General features: G+C 39.5%; 1 protein-coding gene across 7 annotated transcripts in view; it reads left to right on the forward strand.

Moving 5' to 3' along the window:
- The window catches only part of MAPK10 (mitogen-activated protein kinase 10), a 146,522-nt gene extending 130,704 nt beyond the window's left edge, over positions 1-15,818 (forward strand). For 6 of the 7 annotated variants that reach the window (XM_038134861.1, XM_038134862.1, XM_038134857.1 and 3 more), the window contains 3 exons: positions 2,807-2,870; positions 3,374-3,451; positions 8,433-15,818. In XM_038134861.1, coding sequence (XP_037990789.1) covers positions 2,807-2,870; positions 3,374-3,451; positions 8,433-8,575 — 285 coding nt within the window. In that variant the 3' untranslated portion in view covers positions 8,576-15,818. Of the gene's footprint in view, positions 1-2,806; positions 2,871-3,373; positions 3,452-8,427 lie in introns of all 7 variants that reach the window. The other variant, XM_038134863.1, reaches the window with a different exon arrangement.
- The last annotated feature ends 11,369 nt before the right edge of the window (positions 15,819-27,187 follow it).

Raw genomic sequence — 27,187 nt, forward strand, 5'->3', positions numbered from 1 at the left:
GTCATTAAAAACCTTCTCCCTCTAATTTTAGAAATTGGTTCTTAAAAAGCCACAAAACAAACAAGTTAGCAGAAAAGGGGTGGTCAGCATGGAAAGGGTTACAATCTATTGGTAACAGTGTACGAAGCTTTGTGCTTCTCCTATGAATTAATGAGAATTGTGGGAAAATAAATTCTCAAAGTACTTTTGGTATTCTCAGCTCATCTCTGTGCCTTGAATCAATGAAAAGGTGAGGACTCAGGGAATTTTGATGGGAAAGCTTCACTTCTCCCAGCATGAAGCACTGGCCTGGGCTCTCAGCAGAGCTCCATTTGCCTATGCTCTGCACAGGCTTTAGAGTGGTTATAGACCCTGCCTCTGTGAAGAGCATTCATGCTACTGTCTTACTGAATATTTGTTGCCCTTGGCTCCCTCGTGCTTGCCGAGAGCCGTGTCTCATAGCTGTGAGTTCTGCTAGCTCACAAGTAAGAAGTCTGCAATGTCAGCACAGGCAAGCAGTAGAATGCTGTGCAGGTGCAGCTTCTGGCATCCAGCAGTGTGTGAAGGACAGTTTGGTTGCTCTCCCTTGTTTGACTCCATAAAAAAAATAGGAGCTTGGTAATAAGTGAGGTTATTCTGGGCTCTCTCCCTGGAAAATGTCTTTGTTTCCAGAGTGTATTAATCTAGGCAATGATTACTGCTGATTTTCTTGTTGCTTATTAGCCAATTACCCCAGCTTAAAATGTAGCTGAAATAAATTAGAAGAGAAATAAGCCAAAGATTTTGTGGTTGTGTGAATTGAGAACAGGTGCATCTGATCACTTGTTCCTTTTGATTCTGGAAATTTGTGTTTGGCAATTTGTGTTTGGGAATTAAAGTAGTCAGGGAATCTATCCTCTTATTTCTGTCTGGGGGAGAAATACAAATTTTTCTATGGAAGGCATAAAAAGAGTGTTTATACTTGGTAGAAGCAATTTTACCCCCACCTATGCTTTTTGTAGGCTTCTCCCTAAAGCTTTTAAAAAGCTACTTTGAGGATATTCTTGTCCAGCTTGGTTTGCCTGTTCCCTTTGCATCTGACAGAGAAGAGGTGGTTCTGTCACTGTGCTTCAGCTCAGCCAAACACCTCCCCTGATGCTCCTGTAAATCCCTACCCCCTCAATTTTCTTGGTTTGGCCAGCTTTCTCTGCTTTTCCCAGTAAGAAATGCATGCTCCAGCACTGGCTAAGGGGCTGAGCAGGAGCCCAGCAGGCTCAGCTGGAGGAGTGGAGCTTACCTATCACACCCCCACTGCTCAGTGGTGAGGATCACCTGTACTCTTTAGCATCCAGCTGTCTGACAACACCATCAGAAGCACAGAGCAGGAGCACAGAACCCTCACAGAGGTCGTGCCAATCTTGGTGGCATCAGGACTCACTGGAAAGGAATGAGAAGGGTGGTTATGCTGGATAAGAGAACAGCTGCATTGGTCTGGGACTCAGACTCTTACAGGGTTGTGTCTTACATTGCTGATATAACAAAACCTCAAGTAACCATGCTGAGGCATGGCACTCACTTTAATTCATGACATGTTTCCTCAGCACCTTCTCAGGTATGGAATCAGGTATGGAATCCTTCTCATGGATTTAGCAATCCATGACTTCACCTAATCCCCTTATCTTCAGCCCCAATACAAATGTCACTCTGGGGAAACTTCCCTTGTTTTCAGTGGACTTGTCCAATTCAGCTATCATGTAATTTTCCTGGTCCATATCATGTCACTGAGCTATTACTTTTTCAGTTGTATTTGTAGCATGCAAATGCCTTAATAGACTGATGGAGTTAGAGTCCTGAGAGAAAATGTCTAAATTCTTAGTGATTCAAGAAAACAGCTTGGTAAATATGCATTTAATAGGAGGATGTTTTGAAGGGGACACAGTGACGAGTGCCCAAGATGGGAGTCAGAGGAAATACATCGGAGCAAGAAAAGTGTTGTGGATCTTGTTTCCATCTTCATTAGGTACTCTTACCTCAGATGCTGGAGCTTCTTGGTAGAAGGAAGGAGGGGAGTCTTCCGCCTTCCTTGGCTGCTGTATTTGGCAGCCAACATCAGGAGATGCAATGAACATATGGCTCAATGAAAGCAGGTGTTCAGGCTCCCTGAAATTCTAGGTGCCTTTGTCTCAGTAAATTCCAGGATCTGCCAGTTCTCTGACATTTCTATCAACTAAAAGAAACCCAATAAATAAAAAAAAAACAACCAAAACAAAAAAAACCCACAACAACAACAACAACAAAACCCCAAACTTTTTGTCCAAAGTAAAGTTAGTTAAAAAAGCATATACTGGAAATTTTGGTAATTTGGAATATGGATTAGAAACTGTGGCATGGAGACAGTTAAAAATTAGAGTTACTTTGGAAATTCTGTATAACAGCAAATCTGAAGAGCAAATTAAAAATGAATATGTTATTGTTACTATTAATTAATCAAGATTGGTATTTGTTTGGTATTCTGACATTACCTCTCTGCTGGTACAAATAATTTGGGTGTGGAGTTTCTAGGCTCAGTACACAATGACATTGTTGACCTGGGTTTTATTTCAACTGCAGCTATGCCTCCTTTTTAAGAAAGGAAAACAGAGAAGTATGTTGATTTCTTCTACAAAAAGAGTTGACTTCCAGAAGTGTTAGTCCCCTTAACAATATTCAAATATGTTTCAAATGTTTTTGCACGTACAGAATGGATTGCAAAGAGACAGAGGAGAAATTATCTTTAATGAAGTAATTAGTCCTGATTATTTACAGTATAACAGACAACTGACTAAACAGCTGTGTTTCTTTCCTGCAGCCTCCTCCTCAGATATATGATAAACAGCTGGATGAAAGGGAACATACAATCGAGGAATGGAAAGGTAATTGCAGTTTAGAATTACATGGGAAGGAGTAATTTAGTGGAAAAATGGCAAAAACATAGCAAAATATAGAAAATGTTCTGAGGGCTATCATTATCTCCATGGGTTAATGTTAACACAGGAGGTGTGAATTCCAGTGTTTCACTGAAATCCAAGGATATCATCTGGAGAACAGAATATCGTTGAGCAGGGCAATGCATCAGAACTTTAGCCGCAGTAGAAGGTGCTGTGATATTGTGCTGCTTCTCTTCTAGATAGTGCAGCATTAAACAATTTCCCTACCCTGGCTGAATCCCATTTGTCTCCATTCAGCTCCTAAAGGAGATGAGAGGAGAGGAGGGGAATAGAAGAGAGAGGTCTTAGGTGAGTAGATCTGTCAGACTTGGGAAGACAAGGCAGGGCAGACTTAGGAAGCTCAGGGCTACAGCAGGGTGTGGTAGTTTTTTTGTTCCTGATCACAGGCACTGGCCTCTGTCAGTAACTGTCCAAATTCTCTTTTCCAGAACTCATCTACAAAGAAGTAATGAATTCTGAAGAAAAGACTAAAAATGGCGTAGTAAAAGGACAGCCTTCTCCTTCAGGTACTCAGCCCCATTGAATAACCTCGGCGTGTGTTCTGTACTGGCAAAGAGAGAATGGAGATTCCTGAAGGGCTTAGGCTACACTTGCAGTTATGCAGGCCAATGAAGAGGGTTTTATGAGATCCAGTGCTCCTAATGGGTTGACCTTTATAAATTGTACTCCAGTGACATGTTAAAAGCATACTTAAAAAATTGTCTTCTTGCTGTTTGAGAGATAGTTGTGCTGGTATTGTCTGTGGTTAGAGATTGTATTCCTCTGAGTGTGGAGGTTTCTCTCACACTAGTATTTTCATACTGCTTATGGGTGGATAACTGAAACAATACTTTGCTAATTGAAACAAGCAAAATTGATGATGCTAGCGCTCATTAATCTCTTGGACACACAACACTGCACTGCACCTGACACCCAGCCCAGCCCCAGGTAGGTGTCTGGTACTAATCTGGTAGTCTATCCTTTCAGAAGTCCAATCACATTAGAACAGCTGGCTGACAACACTTAATGGCACTTCAGTGAGAAAGGAAAGTTGTCTTCAACCACAGACTCTTAAAGTCCTGTCACAAAAAAATCACAAGTAAATTTGAGTAAAATTCACATCAGCAGTCTTTTCACAGAAGTGCAAACTGTTACTGCCAGTACACAGAAATACATATTTTTGAAGGTACAGTTTCACTGGCAAACTTGAAGTGCCCAGATTTTGAGCACAGTGTTCCAGCAGTATTTATGAGTAAAACTGCCTTTCCTCAAAGTATAATCATTTAACTCAGTGTTCTCTGCATATTTTCAGAGAGTTTTTTTTTTTTTCACTCTCATTTTTCACTTGCTGCTGAGCCAAGGTAATTTTAGAACAAGAATACATCACTAGTAATTGACAGGACAAGGGGAAACATGGCAATAATGGAGGGAGTTAATAAAGTGCTGGGTGGTGATGTTGGAGCACAAGCCCTGCACCTGGATTTTGACATGGATGAAGTAATACATTGGAAACATTCCACTGTGTTCTTGCCAAGTAGCAAAGAACAGAACTTGCATATTTAATTTACCTAACTATGGTGCCACCACTGAGGAGAAATCTGGGGCCCTAAAAATTATCTGATAAATCCTCATCCTTAAATTTTTCTCCCTTGCAGAATTGTGGCTGCAGGTTGATTTATGATCAAGAAACACTGCAGTTGCTTGTTTCAGGAATTAACTGCCCAGGAATTATTGTTTTCATATTCTGTTTTTGCTATGTGGAAGGTTTTTATTGTTTATGTAAAACACTTTCAAACATACAAACTTGTAATTTTTACCTAGCATTTATTCTGCTGTTTCCCTTTGACTGTTTTTTTAATGTCAGGCACCGACAAGTTCAGAAAATATTTCAAACTGCTCTTAGATGAGACCTTTTCATGAAACAGTAGATTTCCTGTTTTTCTTCACTTTGTGTGTCTGACTAAAATTTTAAGCTAAATGAAATAATGGAAGAAAGAGGTACAACACCAGTTCTGAGCATAAGGAAAATGAGAGAGATTCTACTCATTGGTTGGTGTTCTTGGCAAGAATTCAGAAAGCTGAGATTTAGTGCTCTATCAATAATCATGGCAAGCAAGCTGGAGCTTAGTTTCCATGATTACTTGATAAGAGTTTTGAGGGAGACTGCTGAACCTGACAGCACCAGGGATAATAATTGCTCATTGACAGAGCCACTTAGAGTGCCTGTGTATCAAGGTGTCAATCTCTTTTCTGTGAAGAATTGGTTAGTACAACATATCAGCTTGGAAACTCAAGCAGCTGCCCCTCATGCTTATGTTCAATGAACAGAATCAAAAGTGTCAAAAATTGGTCCCAGCAGAGGCTACTTCTGCCTGTCCAAAAAAGGTTTTTCTGTTATTATTAAACGGCAGCATTTGGAAAAAAGAAAAAAAGAAGTTTAATACAAAGCTGTAGATTATTTAGAATTAAACTTAAGTTCTGTCCATACTATCTAACCTCCTCTCACACTCTCCCCTAGCCTTTACTATCCAGCTGTATTTTCATACATAACATTTTCAACTGTCTTGTCCTTTCTGGGTACAGAGTGTAGTAAATAGCAGAGATCTTAATGCAGCTTATTTTTAGCATTCCCTTTCTAGGTGAAAATGGATCTTTTATACTTTGTTTCCTGCCTTTTACTTGCTGTCTGAATGGCCATCACCCAGGAACTAGTGGATGCCTTTACTAGTAGGACACCTCTTCTGTCATGTGCAGACTCTAAATTAAGCAGCTGATGGACTTGTCAATCACTGCCACACTCAATACCAGGAGCTGCTATTTACACAATTTATGAGAGGCTGAACAGATCCCCAGTACAGACACTGGGCTTTATTGGAAACTGCAAAAGCTGCAGTTCTTTCAGTTTTTTTACCCCAGATCTGTATCACTTGAGTTGAAGTCTCAGAGGCACTTCCATTGGTGCTATTTAATAGCATTTCCCAGAAGCCTTCTCAGGAAGGAATCCCTTCTTTACAGCACACAAGCTGATGTGTGCTTTAAAAGAGAAGCTGTCAAGGCAATAGCAGAGCCAGGAACAGATCCCAGGAGCTGTTTCTCACCTGCTCCAAGCTTTAGCACTTTTCCTCAATCCTGCAGCCAGTGAGAAGCTTCCTGCCAAACAGCAACTTCATAAATGGGGTCTTTTTCTCTTTTGAGTGCACCTCTGCCGTATCTGCACTGTCTCACCTGGCATGCATCCCTCCAGGAGAAAAGTATTGTAGCACAGCAAATGAAGCATTCCTTACTGACTGGGACAGCTTTGTTTGGGCTTCTGAGTGTTACTGCCCAAGTCCTGCTTTGTGCTGCTGAGCTCTTTAATTCTGTCGTTGAGGTTTAGTATGGTTCCTTTCTTTTTGTGGATACTTTGTGAGTCTGGGTACTTTGGGGCTGCAGCAGGAGCTGTCACATCTGTGTTGTGTCATGTGGAATTGTACGAAAAGCTAGGAATAGCCATAAAAATACAATTTCCAGAAACTCGTGGGCTGTACTGATACTGGCTGAGAAGATCATGGCAGGATTTATTGAATTCAGTGGTGCTGAATCAGACAGAGTGTAACAAAATCTTCACCCATTTTCTGCAGCTATTTTTTCAGTTATTTTGCCAAGTTGAGTGCATGTTCATCAAAGAAAGCAGCAGTTTGACCAAAAATTGATTGAACCTACTGGAATTCTTTCCATTTTATTCTTAGAACAGTATCCATGACTGAATGGCAGGCTTCTGCCCAGCATGGTAAACATAGAAAGGTAATATATTGTTTAGTAATTAATATGAATAAATTCAGTCATATTTTGACTACCCATAAATGCACTTGTCTTGACTGATTAGTATTTTCATAAAATACCACATCATTAAATAACATGTAAACATGAAGTAACAGTATTGTACTGAATGATGAGGTACACATAAATAACCCTTTGCAAAACACATTTTCTGACAGAGAGGATGGATGATTGCTGTCTGCAGTCACCAGTCAGACTTCATTAAGATTGCTCTTTTTGCAGCACTTACAAAATTAACTATTTTATTTTCCAAATGTATCAAGAGAGTAAATTAATTTATTGGTTCTGATGCCTTAATGTACAACTAGAACAGCAGAAAGCAGTTCCCATCTGGAGCTCTAAATGTGAGCATATCTGTCTCTGTTTTGTGCATATCTACAGTGGTTGTGTATAAAGGGAAGAAAAAGTTGAGGAATATAGAATAGTGGTTGGAGGTATGGTATGGTGGCTTGTTTTCTCAAATTAATATTTTTATTGCAAACTAGAAAGTAACAAAAATCCTTTCCTTTTGCCCATAGCAGCATATATTTTGCCTAGGCTGTAGACATAACTTTTAATCTCTGTATTAGGAATATATGAGTTGTGTAGTTTTACTGGATAATAGATGTTCATTTCTAGCCATTTGGTGGAAATGAAAATCTGTAACAGTTGGCCGAGCACACTTGTCAGACAGACGAATAAAATGGCATCTATTTGCAGAAACAAGGACCTGTGTCACCTGCCTAGCTGTAATTTCTAGCTATGCACGATCATACAAAATGACACATTTTATTATCATGGATATTTAATGGAAATTAATGTATCCCTCCAAAACTGAATACAGTGCTTATTTTGGTACAAAGAGAACAAAAAAAAAAAAAACAAAAAACAACCCATTGCCTGGAAGTTCAATGGAAAAAAATAAAACCCTAATCAAACAGGTTTATGCTACTCTGCAAACTTTAGTTTGAGCTGAGGTTAATGAGCAGTAACAGTTAAGCAGTCACAGGTGCACAATAAATATATTCTTTACATGGCTCTGTATTTGTCATTCAGATGTCTGAATTTATCAGACAGATAATTTCTGATGATATTCAGGGATGTGATGGATGTTCAGTTGCATTAATGGTAATCTCAGGAAGGTTCATTCTTCATTTAATAAAGTCAAAGTGATTTTTTTGCAATAATATCAGTACCATCATAATTTTAGAGAGGTGAGGTAAACTTGGATGTACAAAAATACAGTTGTGGCTGAAATCCTGGGCTTAGTCACCTAATCCTTAGTAAGAGAAAGAAACCACTCTGCATTTCCACTGGGTGATTTGATCCCACCCACTCTATTAGAAAAGAACACTACCACTAAGAAAAATGGAATTTTATGAAAAGAATGTGGAGGAATAGGTGGGGTCTGTTTTTGTTTTGGTCACATGTTGTATGTTCCAAAAGAACTCCAAGCGGGCTAGAACAAAGTGGGGTGACAAACACTCTATGAGCTATAACTTTTCAAAGCAGACCGGTGAGGGACAGAATTTCCTGGTAAGATATTTAATATTATCCGATGTCTAAAGTTTGTATGGCCCATTTCCTGCTGAGTTTGCCACTGGATAAAATGGTCTGCATACCACCAGGTAAGCACCCTCTGTTCTTTAAAGCCTGGCACCTTCTGGGGTTTCGGGTTTAATCACGTTGGTGTTCGTTTTCGTAGCACAGGTGCAGCAGTGAACAGCAGTGAGAGCCTCCCTCCATCCTCATCTGTCAACGACATCTCATCCATGTCCACGGATCAAACCCTGGCGTCTGACACGGACAGCAGCCTGGAAGCTTCTGCGGGACCCCTCGGTTGTTGCAGGTGACTAGCCGCCTGCCTGCGAAACCCAGCGTTCTTCAGAGGATGATGGAACCTAGGAGGAAAAAAATGATGGGAGCTAAGAGATGAAAAGAAAGAGAAATAAAATACAGAGATTTCAGTGAAACAAACAAAGAAACAAACAAACAAAAAAAAAATCTTTTCAGCCTGCTTCTCCTACAGAGTTATGTAATGCAGCTAAGCTCAAGTGTGTATTTAACTTATAGTTGCTCTGCTTTGGTCTTCTTCCAGTGATGCTTACTGGGGGGCAAAAGGAAAAAAGGAACTGAAAAAATCCTTTTTTTACCCCCCTCCCCACAAGATGTAAAATGAATGGCTGCAAAACCAGCAACCTGCAACTGTCTTTTTCACACTGGCATGACAAGGTGTGCAGTAGCCACGCTCCACTGTACGAGTGTGTGTCTGCCTTCACTGTCTGTTCTGCCGTCTGCCCCCTGAGGCAGGCAGGGATCTCCATGCATTTTTTTCATCACACACATACACACATGTGCCAACAGAATCCTGGCGGTGCATGCAGCTGTGTGCCTGCACATCTGCAAAGGCACTTAGTGCGCACTCCACGACTATAAATGGCCCATTCCAGGCGAGCTGCTTAACTGCATACGGGATCTTACAGTACAAATTCTATCTGTTTGCTCCTTGATGAGGTTACATATGAGGACTCGTGGAAGTGTAAATAACCACATAGAACTGTGGCTCCCTCAGACACTTGAAGATGTAGCACCAAATTTCTGCTGAGAGTTGTATATATATTTTGAAATAATAACCAGTTTTATTGAAAGAAGAAGCCACAGAGCTTCATAGAAAAATGCTAGTTTGTGAATGTTAGGACTTGTTGTTCTGATTTTAGAGCAGATATGCCAAGATAAGACTGGGTTAGAAGGAAGCACATGTATCTTTGCAAGCTACAGGGAACAAGAATGAAGGGGTTTTATGCATGTCTAAGCCCAGAAAGGTATCAGTAAACAACTTTTTCTGTCAATGTTAAGTGAATTATCATCTTAGGGCATAGATAGGCTCGCTATTTTGACGTACATGTATGTTTGTAAATTAGAGGGTATGACAGGGTTGGGGAATAAGCAGACTGTGATCAAAAGACATGCATCAACTTGTTTTTATTTTATGTCTAGATCTGTATTAGGTTAGCTAGGGAAAGGATATTTGCAGCCCACTCCCTCTCAGTGTGTTTGCAGCTCAGAGGTTGTTTTCCCTTTTCATCATTCCCTTGCAGGCACTTCTGCTACCCAGAGAACAGGCATTCTCTGGGTGCTTTTGGCTCTTCATTTCCTCATGACAAGTCAGTGGACTCCCCAGGAAGTTTTAGCAACTGTGTTACACAGAAAAGAACCACAGAGTGCATGGGTCTAGTTTTCCTACATTCTAACAGCCAAGGTTATCAATCAGCTCGTGCGCTGGCCTGGAAGGGTCCCAGCCAGGGGTCTTGGGCAGTTTGGACAAGTTCTGAAGAACCCAACAGTGACTGAATATCAAATTGAATTTGCCAGGTAATAAAGCAGAGGCTTTCCCGTGGTAAGTAACAACAAGTGTTTTTAGTAGAGAATGACAAAATTCCACACAAAATTTCAGAACCATTGAATATTTTTTTTTCCAGCCAAAAGAGCAATTGGCATTTTCCACTGCGAGGTCATAATTTATCTGAGTTGGAAATTAACTAAAATCCAAGTCATCTGTCCTTTTACCAAAGTGCGCCATATAAACTGTAATGAGCTAAATCCTACTCCAATGCTTTTCCAAATGCCAGAGAGAGAAACTGTTTAGACTATGTTAGTGGATGTTTTAAATTCACTAGTTCTTTAGTATTCAAAACTCTACCAACATAGGACTGTTCCATTGCATGGCTTTCAAGCCTGCCATTCTGTGGTAGCAAAAAAAATTAGTATCAAGTCAGATTTTTTTTCAAAGGGAAGAAAGGGAAGGAAAAAAACTTCTCTCCAGGATGGGAAGGAGGGGAGATAAAAATGATGAGGATATAAAATAAAATCAGACTTGGTAGGTCTGACCTGTATCAGAATTGTTATAAGAAATGGGGGTCTTTCCCTGGTTATATTTTTGGTAGATTTTTATCAAAAATTTTTGAACAATAAAATTAGGTTGTTAATGTTCTAAAAACTCAGAGCAGTAATTTTAAAAGCAATAATTTACTACTGCTAAATATATTTAGCAATATTCTCTCTTAAGCCATGAAACATCAGGTCATTATTGAGTGATGTAACTCTCACTCCAAAGCCAATGATCATAAAAGTATTGAAAGGCTAACAGCAAAGCTCTGTAGGTATGTAGGCAATAACACCAAGGGTGACTTCTTAGCAATAATTAAATATATCACCTCCAGATTTAATTCACCATAGATACATATTAATAATATTCAGGTAACTAGAATCTACTTTACATTCCTTAGTGTGCACCATTTGGTGTGTTAAGAAAAACTGCAAAAATATCACCAGTGTAGACTGTAGAAACTTGGAGTAATCCCAGTTCATTGCCAGTGATGTTATGGAGATGTGGCATAGGCAATAGCAGAGAAGCCATTCGTAGTAGATGGAGACTTGTAGACCTCCCATGTTTCATCTCTTCAAGGCAAATCTGTGCTCTTAGTCCCATGGTATAATTCAGTCCTGTTTGGGTTCATGAGTGCAGGGTGGAGAAGCAGTCACCAGAGAAGGTGTCCTTAGGTGGGTGCTGAATGGACTCACAACACAGGAATTACATCATCAGCTTTATTCCCTGATTTTGCTAAGCACCAGGACTTGTTCAAACATCTCATGGAGACTGTAGGATGCTTACAAAAAATGAACTAGCATGTGCTTTTGTCCTTTGCTCAGCAGTGATCGACATCAGCATGTGCTTAAGTGCCTTGCTGAAATGTAGCCTGAAAGAATTACTGCATCTGTTTTTGTCCTCAAATCAGTCTCCTTCATGAGAAGCTCGGTCTGGGGGAGGAGACTTGGAGCTGTCCATATTGGACACTAGAAAAAAAAAGCCATCAATGAAGAAAAGCATTACAGTTCTTTACAGTTCTGGTCCTTGTATGTCCCAACTGAAGTAGCAGGAATAGCATCCTTCATTTTCCTTTGTGTCAGGAATTCAGTGCTGTCAGCTGATACCTTACAATAACTCATGTACTCTTGAATAAAGGATCATAGTGATGATGTTCTGAGGATGTTTTAGGGGAAAACACTATTTTTTTTTTCTGATTCTAGAAGTTTTGATGCCATCCTCTTAAAGTCAGTTCCCCATTATTCCAAAATTTTGTTCACCTTGATAATGATAGATGCTTTCCTTAATTTTGCCATTCATCTTTTAAACCTACTTCTGCTTAACACATTACTAGATAGAGTACTTTGGCAACAATTTTCACTTAATTCTCTGAGGTTTGCAGTTGTAAGCATCACTGCCACCAGTGCAGAAGTGAAGGAAATTAGGAAGCCAAAGATCTGTGACAGATGTTCTAAGGTAGTTAGGCACCATAGGGGGCAATCAGTGAGCCTGTGCCAGAAGTGGCAAAACTTACATCATCCTGAATGGCAGCTGGACACCTTGGCATTTCTGAAAATATGCCTCAGAGCCTCTTGGTGTCATAAGTGCCTCAATTCCCAAGGAAATTCTGCTCCAAGTGGCTCATCTAAGTCATGTATATAGGCATCAGCAGGGTGAGGAGAATGGCACGAGCATTATCTGTCAATGACTGCTCAGAGCTCTAGCTGCATGGAGATGGTAGAGAGGAATATTGCTGCAAAACATCCCTGCTTTTTTTCAGATGGAGAACTTTGGGTTAGTATGAGGAAAAAAAAAAGAAATAAGTCAGAGCAGTTCTTAAAAGACCATCCCTCTATTTTCTTTCTCACTGCTGAGTTTAAACAAGGATGAGGCATTGATTTATTACAAGTTGATGTAAGGTTATGTATGTTTTCAATCCAAAATTTTTGGTCATTTTTGAAAACAGTCTTCAGATACTGACTCGGTAGCTGCAATAGTATTTTGTGAGCCTTGACTGTATGCCATCACAATATATCTTCAGAGAGTTCAGATATTTGAGTTGATCACTGTGATTTATGCAAATTGTATTGTGGTTGATGTTCCCCCCTCCTATCCGGAATTCCATGGCACAAATAGAGTCATGAATCGTAGCAAGTTTGCATTACATGAAACAGACTAAAATTGGAGTGCAAGTATGGCAGTGTGTCAGAAAAAACACCAAAAAAAACCCCACAAAAAACCCCAAACAACAAAGCTACAGAAAGCCTGATCAGGTTTTCTAAGCCCTAATGCACTGATGGTTTTCCTCTGGAAATCACCAGTTCCTGCAAAGCATTGGTTCCGAAGGTTACACGAGACAGATGATCATGTCACTTTGTTACTCTTCCAAATTTATAAGCAATTTGGTTCATATACATTCCTTTATCTTCATAGATATTGCTTTACTTTCTAATTCTGGGATAACAATACTGAGGAGATTAGACCTGATGCAGTGCCTTTAGGGAATTTCCCAAAGCAGTACTACTTAACTGATTTGGATTGTATTCTAAATTTGTCAGTGAGCACCAGTGATTTCTTTTCCACAAATTTATTTTCTCATGAAAAACATGCTAATAGTAACTTTTAGAACTGCCTGAGGGAGCCACTTTTAGAAAATCTCCCAAATGTTTTTATTTAGAAAGTGTTTTGAATATGCTGAAATTGAATCAGAATATTTTAATTCAAAGTAATTTCTAGTAACCAATGTTAGCTTCTATATATTGCAAGCTTCACAGTGGTTCAAATGACCAAAAGCTATTTTTGTTTCAGATCTATTTATTTCTATTCCGATCTATTTATATTTCTTCCTTCATGCTTATTTAGAGTTTAAAATTTTGTGTGAATTCAAACATGCAAAAACAAACAAACAAACAAACAAGGCATTTTGCAACAAAGTCTGTGCTTCCAGGGAGAGCAATATGAAAGAAAACCTGCAGGGTTTAGTTTTCTTTTTAAAGTCTGAGCTAGTCATTCAATTTATGTTTAGGCTTTTCTTTTCCTTTTCTTCTGTATGTGTGTGTAGGGAAGAGAGGGTGTTCATATGGATTTTTAGAACCTCTGTTCCACTTGTGCTTGATCCCAGTTGTCAGAGTGGACAAAGAAAGGAATTGTAACATAATCACACATCTTCAAGAATCTGATGGCTGTGCTTATTTGAACTTCCACCACTTTACAAAAGACACAGTTAACTAATTGCAAGCTCAAGGTGATCTTTTTCCACACACAAACACACACACACACACAAAAAAAAGAAAATCATTGTGCAGGAGGTTTGAATACTACATGAATATGTAATTGTCTTAATTATTAAGATGCTTGAGGTATGCAGGGGAATGGTGAATGTGTCATCTTCACCAGTGAGCTGGAAAACCGACCTGTCCAGTGGAATTTAGTGGAATCTTAGTGTATTAGGAACTTGCCAGTGGGGCCTGATTTTTCTTTAATTTTTGTTAGTGGTTTGGGGTTTTTTCAATCAACAATTGATTGCAAGAAGTGAAATGTTTAACTTAATGCATGTTCAGGCCCGTTGGCCTATGGCAAGTTTGAGTTTTAAAGAGGGTTTGATTTGACAAAAGAATGTTGAAAAACTTCAACTGAGGCTAATGGTGCCTTTTTACCTGAGAGGGAAAAGCTGAAAAGCACATATTGAAGGAAGACACAGTCAGTTTGGGAAAAAATGTATCCTTACCACACTTATCATTTCAGACAGGTCTCTTTTGCTAATTTTCACTGAACAGGGCCATTCTTGTCTTCTGGAAAGCAAGATATTTATAATGTAAATAGTTGTATGGACTTTTTTTTTTCCTTCCTCTGTAACTAATATGTAATAATCCAACACACTATTTCTGTTAAAAACTTTTACAATAAGGCTGATGTTTGCCTAAATATGGTTGACCTCTGACCTTCTCCTGAGTCAGTCACGTGTTGATAAAGGAGGGTGCTGGAAGTTTCAGTGTACATATAGAATCATGTATATTTAGTAAATTGGGTAAGTGGGACTTATGGCCAGTATACATTAAGCCACAACAGTAATGAAGCTCCAGATCTTAACTAGCAAAAACAACTGTTCACCTTGCCATGTCCATCCTGTAATAAGATCTAAGTTGCACCTGCCTGTAGTTCTGCATGATCAGACTTCAAAATATAACTAACAAGATCTGTAATGTATCAGTGTTGATAAACGTAGATGTAAACAAGAAAAAAAAAAAAAGAAAAAGAAAAAAAAAGAAAAATAACAGAAAAATTAAATAACTTGACCAACAAAAGAAAATCAGCAACAGCTCAGTATCAAGACTGGAAGATGAGACATGTCTGATTTTGTTGCACAGTTATAACTGAAAAGAACAACCGGTGTCAGTCAGCATAAATGGACTACAGTAAGACATTTGTTAAGGAACCAACATTATTTCCATCCTGTTTTGTTCTTACCCTGTTTACTTTGAACATCTGTTGTTCCCTGTGTGTGGCACAGGGGAGAACAGGGCCTCAGTGATCAGTGTTTTATGGGTCAATGTCGCATCAATGATTTCCGATTTCTGTTTGTTTAGCAATTACTGAATGAGGATGGGACTCTCATGTTCTCCCATTTGTCAAAAGGAATCCTGTCAGAGCTTCCTCATGAGGATACTCTTCTCACTGCTGTCCCGACTCCTGTCTGGTGAATGACTTTGCAGTGTTCCCAGCAAAGAGCACAACGCAGCAGAGACAGCCACCCCGGGCTCCATCGCGGGCGCGTTGTGCGTTGTACTTTCATGGGGGCTCAAAGTCACTTGGGGACAGGACTCAATCGAAATGTGGTATGTACTCTATGCATGACGCCTATATCACACCTTTATGACCTTATAGTGGTAAAACTGATGATCTTTACAGATGTGGATTTGGACCATCTTTTTTTTTTTGGAGGAAAACTGTCCTTATCCCACAAACCACTCGCTCCTATCCAGAGCAGCTAAATGGAAGTTAAAGAGGTGCAAGGGCCTTCTTGGGACTGTGCCCATGGGTGAATTTCATGCTGTTTGAATGTGATCTTGCCAAAAAGCCTGTATATCTAGCAGGGGAGACTGTGACTGTCCTATAAGGAGTGTTTGTGTTGTTTACTTTAAAACAAGCTTTGCTAATTAAAGTAGTGTATTCCGGAGTCTATTTGAATGGTATGAAGGGTATCAATGAAGAAGGTGGAAAGAATTCTCCTACAGCTCTCCTGGCTTCTTGTTTCTTTTCCTTCAGCCCTTTCTAGGGGACACAGATAAAGCGGTAAACACATGGTTGTTGCCGGGATTACTGAATTCAGTGCTGCATTGGGTGGGCTTTATTTAAGAAGCCTCTACAGCACTACAGAAATGTAAAGGTATCTTAAGACATGTGAGACTCACACATTTTTTCTTTGAGTAGCTTTGGAGTCTGACTGACTTCCTAGGAATATTGGAGGGGGTGGGAGGAACGTTCTTCTGACACAACCGGTCAGAATGAAGAAAATCTGCCAAGTAAAACCTAGTCCCTCTCCCAGCTCTACCCCAATTAAAAATGTAAACCAAAATCCAACAACAAGAAGCCCAGAAGAAAAAAAATACCTGAAAAACAATCCCCAAACCCCCATACCAATTGCGGAGTTACTATTTGGAGACTGATCTTTCACAAATTTGAACACACTTCACTCTAGATGAAAAAAAAAAAACCTAATAGAAAAGAGATGCTATCATTTGGAAAAGATGAAAAGATTGCTGATTTTTCAATTCTTGCACAAGCTAGCTATGTCCATAACATTTCCAAGCAAGTCAAACCGTAATACACAGAGGACATTTTTATATTTGGATTTGCAATATATAGAGATGAAAATTAAAATCCCAAACTTTCTGCCAAAACAATTTGAAGGGGGGGCTGCAGAAAAGGATGAATTAAAGCTCCTTGTAAGAACTGTAAGGAAAGAAATTCTTCTAGCTGTTGGTACTATGCACAGTAGTACTCTTGTTTTGACTTGCTGATCTTCTCCCAGTCCTTATGTGCAGGGATTGGCCAAGCTGCACAATCTAATAGAAACCTCTGATTTGCAGTGGCTGGGGAATTTTGGCTTTGTGATTCTTGAAGCAAAATGGGGGAGGACACATTTTATATAGGGACCATCTTTTTTGTTTTACTGGGTAATTTCTGAAACAATTGAAGGGTCATTTTTTTTGAGAGGTTTGCCCTTTTCAGGAGACACATCTTTTATGGCCGTATTTCAGTGATTTATACATTGTGGAACCCTGAAGCTGTAAGTGTGATTTAGCTTCACACAGGCCCCTGTGCTGGCCCGAGCACCCCACGCGCGCTGCGAGGCCGCAGCGGGGCCTGCGGCAGATCCATGGATCCGTCTGTGGGGAAGGAGACCAAAGTGCCTCTGTTAACCCCCCTGAGCTCTCTGCTTGAGGCAAACCAAGGGGGTGAAGGTCAGTGAGCAGCCCTGCGCTCCGGCTGATGGACACTTATTTGGCACGGTGCTGGGAGGCCCCTCTGGGCGCACTGAGACCAGCCCACGGCACCCTCACGGTAAGTGGGACTGCGTGGTCTGCATGTGGCGCTTGCTCCCTGGTTTGATGGCAGAGGTGAAGTTTTGCTTCTCCTGTGGAGCCCTCTGCTGAAGGCTGCTCAGTTTTTATCGTTTCTGTGTGCTGATGCTTGGAAAGCAATGATTCTCCATCCACTGCTCTGTGGCTGGGACTCTCCTCGAGTACATACAGACACAGACTCCTGTCTCTAACACTCTCCCAGCCCCTTTGTTAATGGCATAGCTGAGAGCCTGAATAAAACTGCTTGGCCTCCAAGAAAACATGATTTCCTGTACAATGGAAGAAGCCAAGGAGAAGATTTAGCTGGTGAATTAATTCCAATTTCTTAAGGTATTTGTCTTATTTTGAAATTGACTGCTGGGAAGAAGTGTTGTTTGTCACCTGATGCTTCCATATGATGGTCAGTCCTATTCCAAGAGCACTTATACACAAAATTTTATCCAGGAATTAGGGTCCTGGATAAAATAGCTCCATTTCTGAATATGTCTATTTAATGGATTGACTGGGGCTTTTGTTAAGTAAGTCCCATTATGGGGAATGGCTGATTGTTGCTGTCTGGAAGATTTTAGCCTTTCTTGCATTATAAGCCTGGTACTAACAATGGGGGCATTTAACATTCCTCCAGGCTAAATTTAAAATGTGTGAAGTTATTCCCTACTCTACTCCACATCTGCCAGTGGAAAAGGCAAATTATTTTTGATACTTACAAACCCACGAGGAAGAAATTACAAAGAGGCAGCTAATGCAACAAAATAACTTTTCTATTTTCCAGAACAGTTAATTGCTTTGGGTGTAGATGAGGTAAAAAGCCATACAAAGACCCCTTTCTGCTGTTAATGCCAACTAGGTAGAGACATGTCTGATGTTACAAGATTAGACTGATAGTAATTAACAAATTAATGGCAGATCCTATAAAAATGTCTTTGAGTCTTGATTTGCCATCAACAATTGTTCAGAAAGATTACTTCTGGATTTTTTGTCTTGGAAGATACATTTATGTCTATGCTTTGATGCATTTGTCCTCAGCATTCTACAATATCCCTGCTCTTGGAATAATCTTATCTTTTTATTTCAGTTGCATCATCTTAGAAGAAAAATAATATGTTTTAAGTGTATCATCAGAATGCTAAATCACAGCTAGAATATGGGTTCATTTTTTTATTAATTTTTTTTAATATGAATATTTATCCAAGGTGCCCTAATAGTGAAAATCCTGGAGATATCTCACCACAGGATGCTGTTAAATGTGCCTACTCCACATCTGTTTTCCAGAGAGCAGTTTGCCTTTCAGGGAAAGATTTGTGGATAGGGGTGTTCAGGGGGAATGGAGATTCTTTCCTAATGTCAGCCTCAATTCAGACTCAACAGGGTTTGAACACAGATAAATTCAGATTATTAAGAAAGCAAAAGCTCTCTTCAGTAAAATTGGAAGTACTGTAGGGTCCATCATGTCACTGAGTGAACTAAAGGATGAAGCTCTGGTTTTAAAATCAAAAAACATTATGAGAATAGTCGAGGAATCAAACCTAATGTCTGAATCCCACTGATTTCAGAGTTCCAAGCAGTCAGAACATTGTGCAAATTCATTTTCAAAATCCTAATGCCATGTAATGGACCAGAACGTACACTTAGGTTCTCAAAGCAGGAGTATTCTGGGGTTTTAGTGCATGGCTTTCTGGAATGCCAGTTAGTTGAAGGATTATTATGATTCTCTACATAAAGAAAAACACTAATTTTTGGCAAAGTGCAGAACTCCCATGTTTTTTGTCAGAAACGAGAAAAGTAACATCTTGAACAACACTGCAACAGAATTCCATGCTGCTGACTGCAGGTGGGTTAGTGGGACGATGCTAGTCTGGTTTCAGCACAGTTGCACTCATCAATTTTAGCTTTCCGACATTTTGTCACAAGCACAAGAGAGGGCTAGTGGACACAACAAATTACAGCACGCATGCCAAAATAATTCATCTGCCAACGTTGTCATGTGATTTCTGAAATACATTAAGGCTGTTTTAGTTTCCCTTCTTGGCCATAATTATGAGCATAAGCAAACTGACAGGACCACTGAGCCATCCATCACTTTTAGTGATGGATTTCTAAGCAGTTATCACACACATGTGCTGCAAAAAATTTACTACCACTGTTGTGTGACACTAAATCCAGCAGAACTGTGACTGTACATCAAGCTTGCACTGTGTTGCAACCAATTCACAGGAGCATCCAGCAACTGGGGAGGGGGAAAATAAATTTAGAAATCAGAATGTGCAGTGTTACTGAAGGAAGACAACCAGCTTGGTTGTCCCAGCTCTGTGTTAGATCAGATCCCTCACCTCAGGTTAATGTCACTTGTCTTGCTCTTCTGAATGTGGTATTGCAGAGCTGTAGCAACAGAGCAGCCTTGGAATTTTTCTTCACTCGGCTGGTGTGACACAGACACAGATCCCTGCAGAGAGGAGGACGCACGGTGCAGGTGAACAGTGACACCTAAAGGCACAAATGTGCTCAAGGCTTCAGCAAGGGCAAACTTCAGCGAGCTCTTCAGCCTATAAATCATCTGCTTCTTGGATTTCTTCTCCAGCCAGATGGACCCTGGACAGTTCATCGTGGACTTAATGGTCTGGAGCATTACTTAGATGCTCCAGGTTTAGGGGCAACACATAATTCTACTTTTTCAGTAAGTTTTTGTTATTTTTTTCTTCCCTTTACAATAGTTTTTCTGTATGGTTGAGTGTAAAGGGCTCTCTGTAGCATAGGGGAGAACAAGAAAGGTGGTCAAGTGAGCAGAACTGAGGGGTAGAAGAGAGTGGGGCTTAAACCAGTTGGGATTTAGCCACCCTCAGTCTCCAAAACTGTTTGGAGTCCTGAAAGAAAGAGGACAAAAAGAATTCAGGCAATTACCTTTTATGCATTTTTAACTGTCTGGTCTGTGACCAACTAGAAATTACGTAGTTGAAACTTCTTCCAACAGAACATGCAAAGCTGCATCCAAATAGACAACTTATGTTAGGGTATTCCTCTTCCCTTTAGATAGTTCAGCCATCAGACAGCAGGACAGCTGGACAACACTGCCATTTTGGGAAATTTCTCTGTGTTATTTTCAAATCTATGCTGTTTTTGTTTTCTTTTTTTATTTTTATGTTCACTTTAACACAAAGGCATTCTCTGGGCAATTTGTGCCAGCACCTCATCACCCCCACAGTAAAGAATTTCTCCCCAATATCTAATCTAAGCCCTCCCTTTTTCAGTTTAAAGCCAATGCCCCTTGTCTCATCACTGTACTACCTTGCAGAAATTCCCCTCTAACTCTTTTGTGGGCCTCTTTAGGTATGGGAAGGGGCTCTAAGGTCCCCCCACAGCCTTCTCCTCTCTAGGCTGAACAACCCCAGCTCCCTCAGCCTGTCTCCATAGGAGGGGTGCTCCAGCCCTCTGATCACATCCATGGCCTTCCCTGGACTCACTCCAGCAGGTTCCACACTGAGCACTCCCAAGCTGGACCCAGCACTCCAGGTGGGGTCTCACCAGTAGCAGTAAACTATAGAGATCAACCTTCTCCTAATATTAATTAATTAATAATTATTCCTTACCTCTATAACAACTTCTTTAGCAATGGAAACAGCCAATCACTACTAGTAACAGGCTAAACTTTCATTTAAATCTGTACAATTGAACCTGCTGCTCCCACATAGAACAAACATTTTAAAAACCACACATCTTGCCAACTGATACAGTTTTTCATCTTCTGTTTTATGCTGTAGTGCATTTATTTATTAGGGGCTACTCCATCAGCTCAGGAAATGAGTTATCTTAAAGATAATAGCATTGAGTAATTACCACATCTCTCATTTCACCAAGTCGGAGAAGCCATTTGAAATTATGATCACATGTAAATTCCTGCTACATTGCCTGCAAGAAGTGTATTACAAGAAAAAAAATATTGCAGCATCAACATTGCAATTTTGCTGTGAGGCGCTAATGATTTGCACTAACTAGTGAAGTCCATGCAAGAAATTCATATTGTCATTGATTTGCTGTTTGAGGTGTCTAGAGTTAATATGCAGGGAACAGGTACATAACACAGCAAATGCACACAAGAGAACACTCTTTTTTTCTTCACAGAAGAGCATTAGGAGGAAGAACAGTCAGAGCAATAACAACATAGCCACTAACTGAAAAAGTGCAATTCATTCGACAAGCCAAATGAAAAATATTTCCTTACCAAATTTTTCGTATAATAGAATCCAGCAAGGCCTGTCTCAGGCAGTGAGTTTCTGTCAGGTTTCTTCAAGCAGGAATTACCTATTATCTATGCTATGTGTGTGTGAGTTACTTGTATCACAGTGCTTAGTATGTTCAAAGGCAAGTTAGAAAAGTAAATGACATTGCATGTAGGCAGCAGTTCATTACAATTAGTGTGGTGTTTGGAGAAAATATCCCTGGAAACATTTTGGCACAATAGCTTTTTCTTTTTTTTTTTTTTTTCTTACAACACTGAAATAAGGGTGTAGACTTGTCCCCAGGTCACAGCAATGCAGAGGATATTTTATGTTCCCTTTCCTCCACTCTTTTTAACTGCTGAGGAGCACAATTGTCTCAGTAATATTAACAAAATCATCTACCACAGTGGCATTTTTTTTGCAATAATCAACCCAAATGAACTGATATACTGGACTGATGAGTAGCTGGTTGAAACAGCTCTGACACCACAGGCAATTAGGTCGTTGATGCTGTGTTCAGCATTTTGAACTGATGAATAAATACCTGACAACCTGACAGCCGGTTTCAGTCATCACTCTTTTAGGAAATACCAAGTTTCATGAGCATAATGAACAAAACAACATCTGCTAATGGGAAGAAGTCTCCCTGTAGGCAAGTGGCTGTTAATAACACCAAACCAGAACTTCACCTTCAGCCAAGGTCAGAAGTTGGTTAAATGCCACGTGTGTTTTTGGAGCTTTAGGCTTTTGTAACCATGTGTAAGATTACCCCTAAAACACAGGGTACACACAGGAATGCACACCAGGGTAAGGAAAAAGGGAGAGCTGGGAGTGGCCAACACATTGTCCCCCTGTGTGAATACAGGTGTGATAGTTTTGCACTGCAGAGAAGCAGTGGATTCCCCATCATTCCTCTCCATGGCAGGAGGAGCTCTTTGATTCTCTATGGTGCTCTGTGAACAATTGCTGGTTTGGTGGTTGTAGCCTTTGATGCCAAATAATTTGACTAGTAGGTTTTGCTTCAGTTGGCACATAATATTTTCCCTGAGGTTCAGTAGTGGGAACTGGAATGTTTATTGTCACACAGGCTAAGAACTAGTCCATGCTTTGCCTGTGGGAGGCCTCTTCTAACAAACTCACATGGTTCTGACCTACCCATTCAAAGAGTTTCAAAATTAAAAGACTAAGGCAGGCAGCTCTTAAGGCTGGGAAAGAAATTACTGTTCTTCAACTGAGCAAGACTTAAAATAGCAATTAAAAGGACTAATGTGACAGTGAAAAAATATGGGAGGTGTATCCTATAAAGTTTACCCCTTAAAGTTTAACTCTTTCCCTCCACGTTCTTGAAACACTAAATCTTGTCTTGCCCTTTCAGGACAAAATGTTGTAGGAGCAGCATTCACTAGTGAGATGCATTACAGTCTCCTCCTCATGTCAATCATGGATGCCACAGCAGAATAGAGCTAAAACCTCAGTGAGAAAGGGAAATTCAGGTACTTGCTGCAGTCATTTGTGCACCTCAGACCTCATGTGTACATTCTCCTTCACTAACACTCATGCAGGACCCCTTCTTCAAACAAAAACTCCTCCTTCATTGTCAAAGAGGAGATTTGGCTGACCAAGGTCAGAATCAAGGTCAAGCCTTAAATAGAGATGAAGGCTGAGAAAGAAACTCCTTATCTGATGAAACCTAAATGTAATTATTTTCTGTAATGTAACTAAATAAATAGCAGCTTGGACGGTTTTGGCACATTTTGCTTTTTAACTGATAGCGACTGATTTTTTTCTGGTGTGAGAAGGAGCTAAATGCAGTTTCTCTACAATAGTATGGTGCAAGAGTCTGTCAGCTCCATCTTTTCCTCTGCTCCCTGCAATCCAACCACCACCAGATTTTCAGAAAAGTATAATAATTTCAGAAAATTACTTATGTGTGTGTTCCATCCTGAACTAATTATATTTTTTTTAGAAGAAAGAACCAAAAAGGGCTAGAGATTTAAAAATTTTTATATATGAAGAACTCTTTATTGTGACTTAAAATAAAAGCAAGTCTTTGAACTCAGAGTCATAGTGTGGACCTTCATGCACATTCACCTCTTACTTTATTCAATGAGAGATTTCATTAGAATGGAAATAGGAAGGTACTCTCAGTTTAAAAAAAAAAAAAAAGTTATTTTCATGTTTTATCTTGGTCATTTGTTTTCTCACAATTTTGGTTAGGATATTAGATATAAATGAAATGCCTAGCATTTCCAACAATTGCCTGAAGTTTCAACACCACCAGGAAATTAAACCAGGTTTTATTGCGGGAAATCTGAAATTCATTCTGTATTGGCATTAGATTTTTACAAAACTATTGGTGCAAACAGTGCAACTTTAAGATTGTACATTTGCATAATGGCTCTGTTATCCACAACACCCTATGATTCTCCACTTCTCTTGGTTAGAAGTGCTGCAGATCAGAACAGACCATCAGAGAGTGTTATCTTAAACAAGTTGCAAATTTGGTCTCCGACACTGGGAGCTAAACTTCCCGAGACGGCTACAACTCCACTTAAATCATGTGCAGGAATCAATCACCTCCTCCTTTCCTCCCTGCTTTTATCAGAAATAGGAGATTGTCCAAGGGGTTGCAAATAACAACACTAAGATGTACATTAAAGTACTTTTGTTATGCTGATGATGCAAACAAATTTTTTATTATCCTGCACATAGTCTGAAATAAATTTGCTTGGACCTCCCTGCATTTAAGAATCTGTAAAGTTGGATATCAACTCATTCTAAATTATAAAAAGCTAGCTTGCATGCCTACAGAATGGAGAAACAGAGGTAAGGGATTTGTTATTAACTAATTTATGGATGCTAAAGCACGCAGAAGCCAGCAAGACAATGCAGGTAAATTTAACTGCAACAAAAGTAAAAGAGAGTACAGAGGAAATACATCCATGAAAATATTTTGTATGAATATATATTGGATATTAATATTCTCTACTGGAATTTCAGCTACACCTTCTGCTTTTTTAAACATCATTACAGGACCATGGGGTTATTGCTGAAAGCTGCCTGTTGTGGAGTTGGAAGGAGACCAAGGTTTTGGTCCCAGCATTCATGTTAATGGTGTGCCACCTGTGCCAAGAAAGTGCAGCTTCACTGCAAGTGCTTGAAAGAGATTATACAGAATATAACCCAGGCGAAATACCCAGTCATGCAGACAGAAAATATTAGACTGAAATATTAAATGGCATGCTAATTTCAAATGCATTTGTGATATTATCTGCTTTTGTTCATTATTTGCTTTAACAATGAAAGAGATGAACAGGGTGAAAAGGGAGCTGCTTTTGTTCCTTCAGACCAGAACAGATGCACATCAGATGCTACAGTCTTTTGTGTAAAGAAATATATTGCAATCTGCAACATTCCCAAGACTAAATGAACGAAATCGCCAGAGTTTCAGATTTCTTTTTTTTTGAACATTTAACTATTTGACTTGAAGTGTCTGTGGGACAGATTTGCAATTAAGTATGTTTCTGAGGCAGAAAAGAGTACCTGCAGTGTTAAGGCAGGTACAAGTGGGCAAGTACATTGATAGCTGCTTTTGGATATCTGTTTTGCTAGCATTCCACAGTAGAAAGCTTTCCAGCAGTGTCATAAAAAATATCCTCTGTGCCCTTTCTTGGGTAATAATTACACAACCAATAGTAACAAGGATGTCAGTCTGAGTTTTAGCAGGCACACTTAATCAGTGCAACTCCATTGCCTTCAGTGTATTCGTGGTAGTATCAGTAAATTAACTTACTTGGAATATCTCCTTTCAGAGAAAAACCACATTGAATTCTATCTTCTAAAACAGAATAATTCTTATTATGTTTCCTATGTTTCATACCATATTGGAACATCAGTAGCATTAGATAGAAAGACAAATGGCATTGGAGTAGACTAATGCACTTCAAACAAACAAACAAAAAAAAAGCTTCCAAATTATATTTTCTCTGTATAAAATAAAGTGGATGCTGCACCATTGGTGAAATCAACTCCCAGCCTGAGCAGGACAGAAAAGAGATGGAAAGACATGAGCTGGTGGATGGAAATACACAGAATGTTTCAAGCCAAAAGATGAAACAAGTCTGTAGAGAATTACAAACCCACAATCAGCAAGCATTACTTGAGCAAAAAAGGTAACCAAGAGTGAAGTCATCTGATCTGCACTCCTGGAGAAAGAGTGTGGACAAGCCACAGAACTGTAACCTCCCTGGATCTGGGAATGTTTAGGTCCCAAGAGCAGATCACACGGACGTTGCATGTGGGGCACTACTAGGAGTCCTTTATCTCCAGTGAAGTCTCCTGCACCCTATCAACTTACACCAGGGAAGGAGACTGAGCTGCAGGGATGTAACAGGAAACCCCTGCTGTGGGTTGGAGTGAGGTGAGAGGAAGTTAATGTGTACAACTCAAATGACTGCTGATTTGCTGATGGCTCATGTATTCAGTGTTTAAGATCCCCTTACACGTTGCTTTGTTTCTTAATTTTTGCTCAAGAAAGGACAACTCTTAACCACAGAGGATTTGAGAATAAAAAAATACTTGCCCACAGAGTGAAATTTTGGAAGTGATTCCTTTTTGTGCCTTTTCCAAACGACATCATGGACTGTTTTGGTTGTTCCTGGTTTTCTTTTGGTAAGTACCTCTCTTCTCAGTAACATCTTATGTATAGCAACATTCAAAGGACTCCAATTTAAGGCCAAACAAGCAAGAAAGACTTGGTTTTTCTTACTTGCCATCTACATGTACTTCTACCTCCCAAATTTGGGTTGCCTGCTCATGGAAGAGCAACCACTGTATTTGGCTTTGGTTTGCAGTCACTTGGTCTGCTGGAATAATGTCAAGGACTGAATACCCAAAGTCCACAGGCTCATGTTCATTTACACAATTGCTGATCAGACCACTTAAAAAATAATTTCACCGTTTTTGTGCAGAGAAGTTTTAAATTAAAGGGCAGACTTCTCTGGCTAAACACTTCAGAAGCTTTTGAGCTAATGTAGCTCCAATTCTCAGCCTTGTTCCACTAACCAGGTAAGTTTGTTGAGTATTGTGATACTAACCAGCCTACTGTCAAAAAGAAGACCTTTGATTCATATTAAAATTGAGTAATGTCATGTCAGCTTCTCTTTAGAATAAAGAAAAATTACAATATTGGAATCTCTCAGGCTTTCCTATAGAAAATACACTGCTCATATTGGAATAAAGCAGCCCTACCATTAGGGAGTATAGATCTAAACAAATATTTTCAAAAATACTAATATTTTCCTCCAGGAACAGATAAATTCTGCAAATTTTCAGTGATTTTCAGAGAAAATAATTTTCAATAAGTTATGTTTTTATTCCCACTATTATACAGCTTAAAAAATATGAGGTTTTTTCCCCTCTGATGATTTCATACCTAATGTATTCCCACAGTTATCTAGCAATGATAATTTCATTAACATTAAAATAAGAAATGAAAAACATATTTTTTCATATTTTGTTTCCTGAATGTGCAGAACATATGGCTAAGTTTGCTTGTTTAAATCTCTGCCTGATAAGCCTTAGAGACAATGGGTCTATTAAAAAGTTGTAAAGGAAACAATTGAAGCCAGAGAGTTTCCTGTAATAGAAGAGAGAGACTTCTCTCCAGTCACATTCAGCTAAGGGTTTGATCCAATAGTACAGGTTAACCCTCTTATCTTAGACTTCCTTTTAAACTCTCATACAACCCAGGTAAATTAGAGATAGATTGGGTCACGCTGAATTTGAGTGCATTCCCCTGAA

This window comes from Motacilla alba, chromosome 4, assembly GCF_015832195.1.
Source record: "Motacilla alba alba isolate MOTALB_02 chromosome 4, Motacilla_alba_V1.0_pri, whole genome shotgun sequence".
Lineage (NCBI taxonomy): Eukaryota > Metazoa > Chordata > Aves > Passeriformes > Motacillidae > Motacilla > Motacilla alba.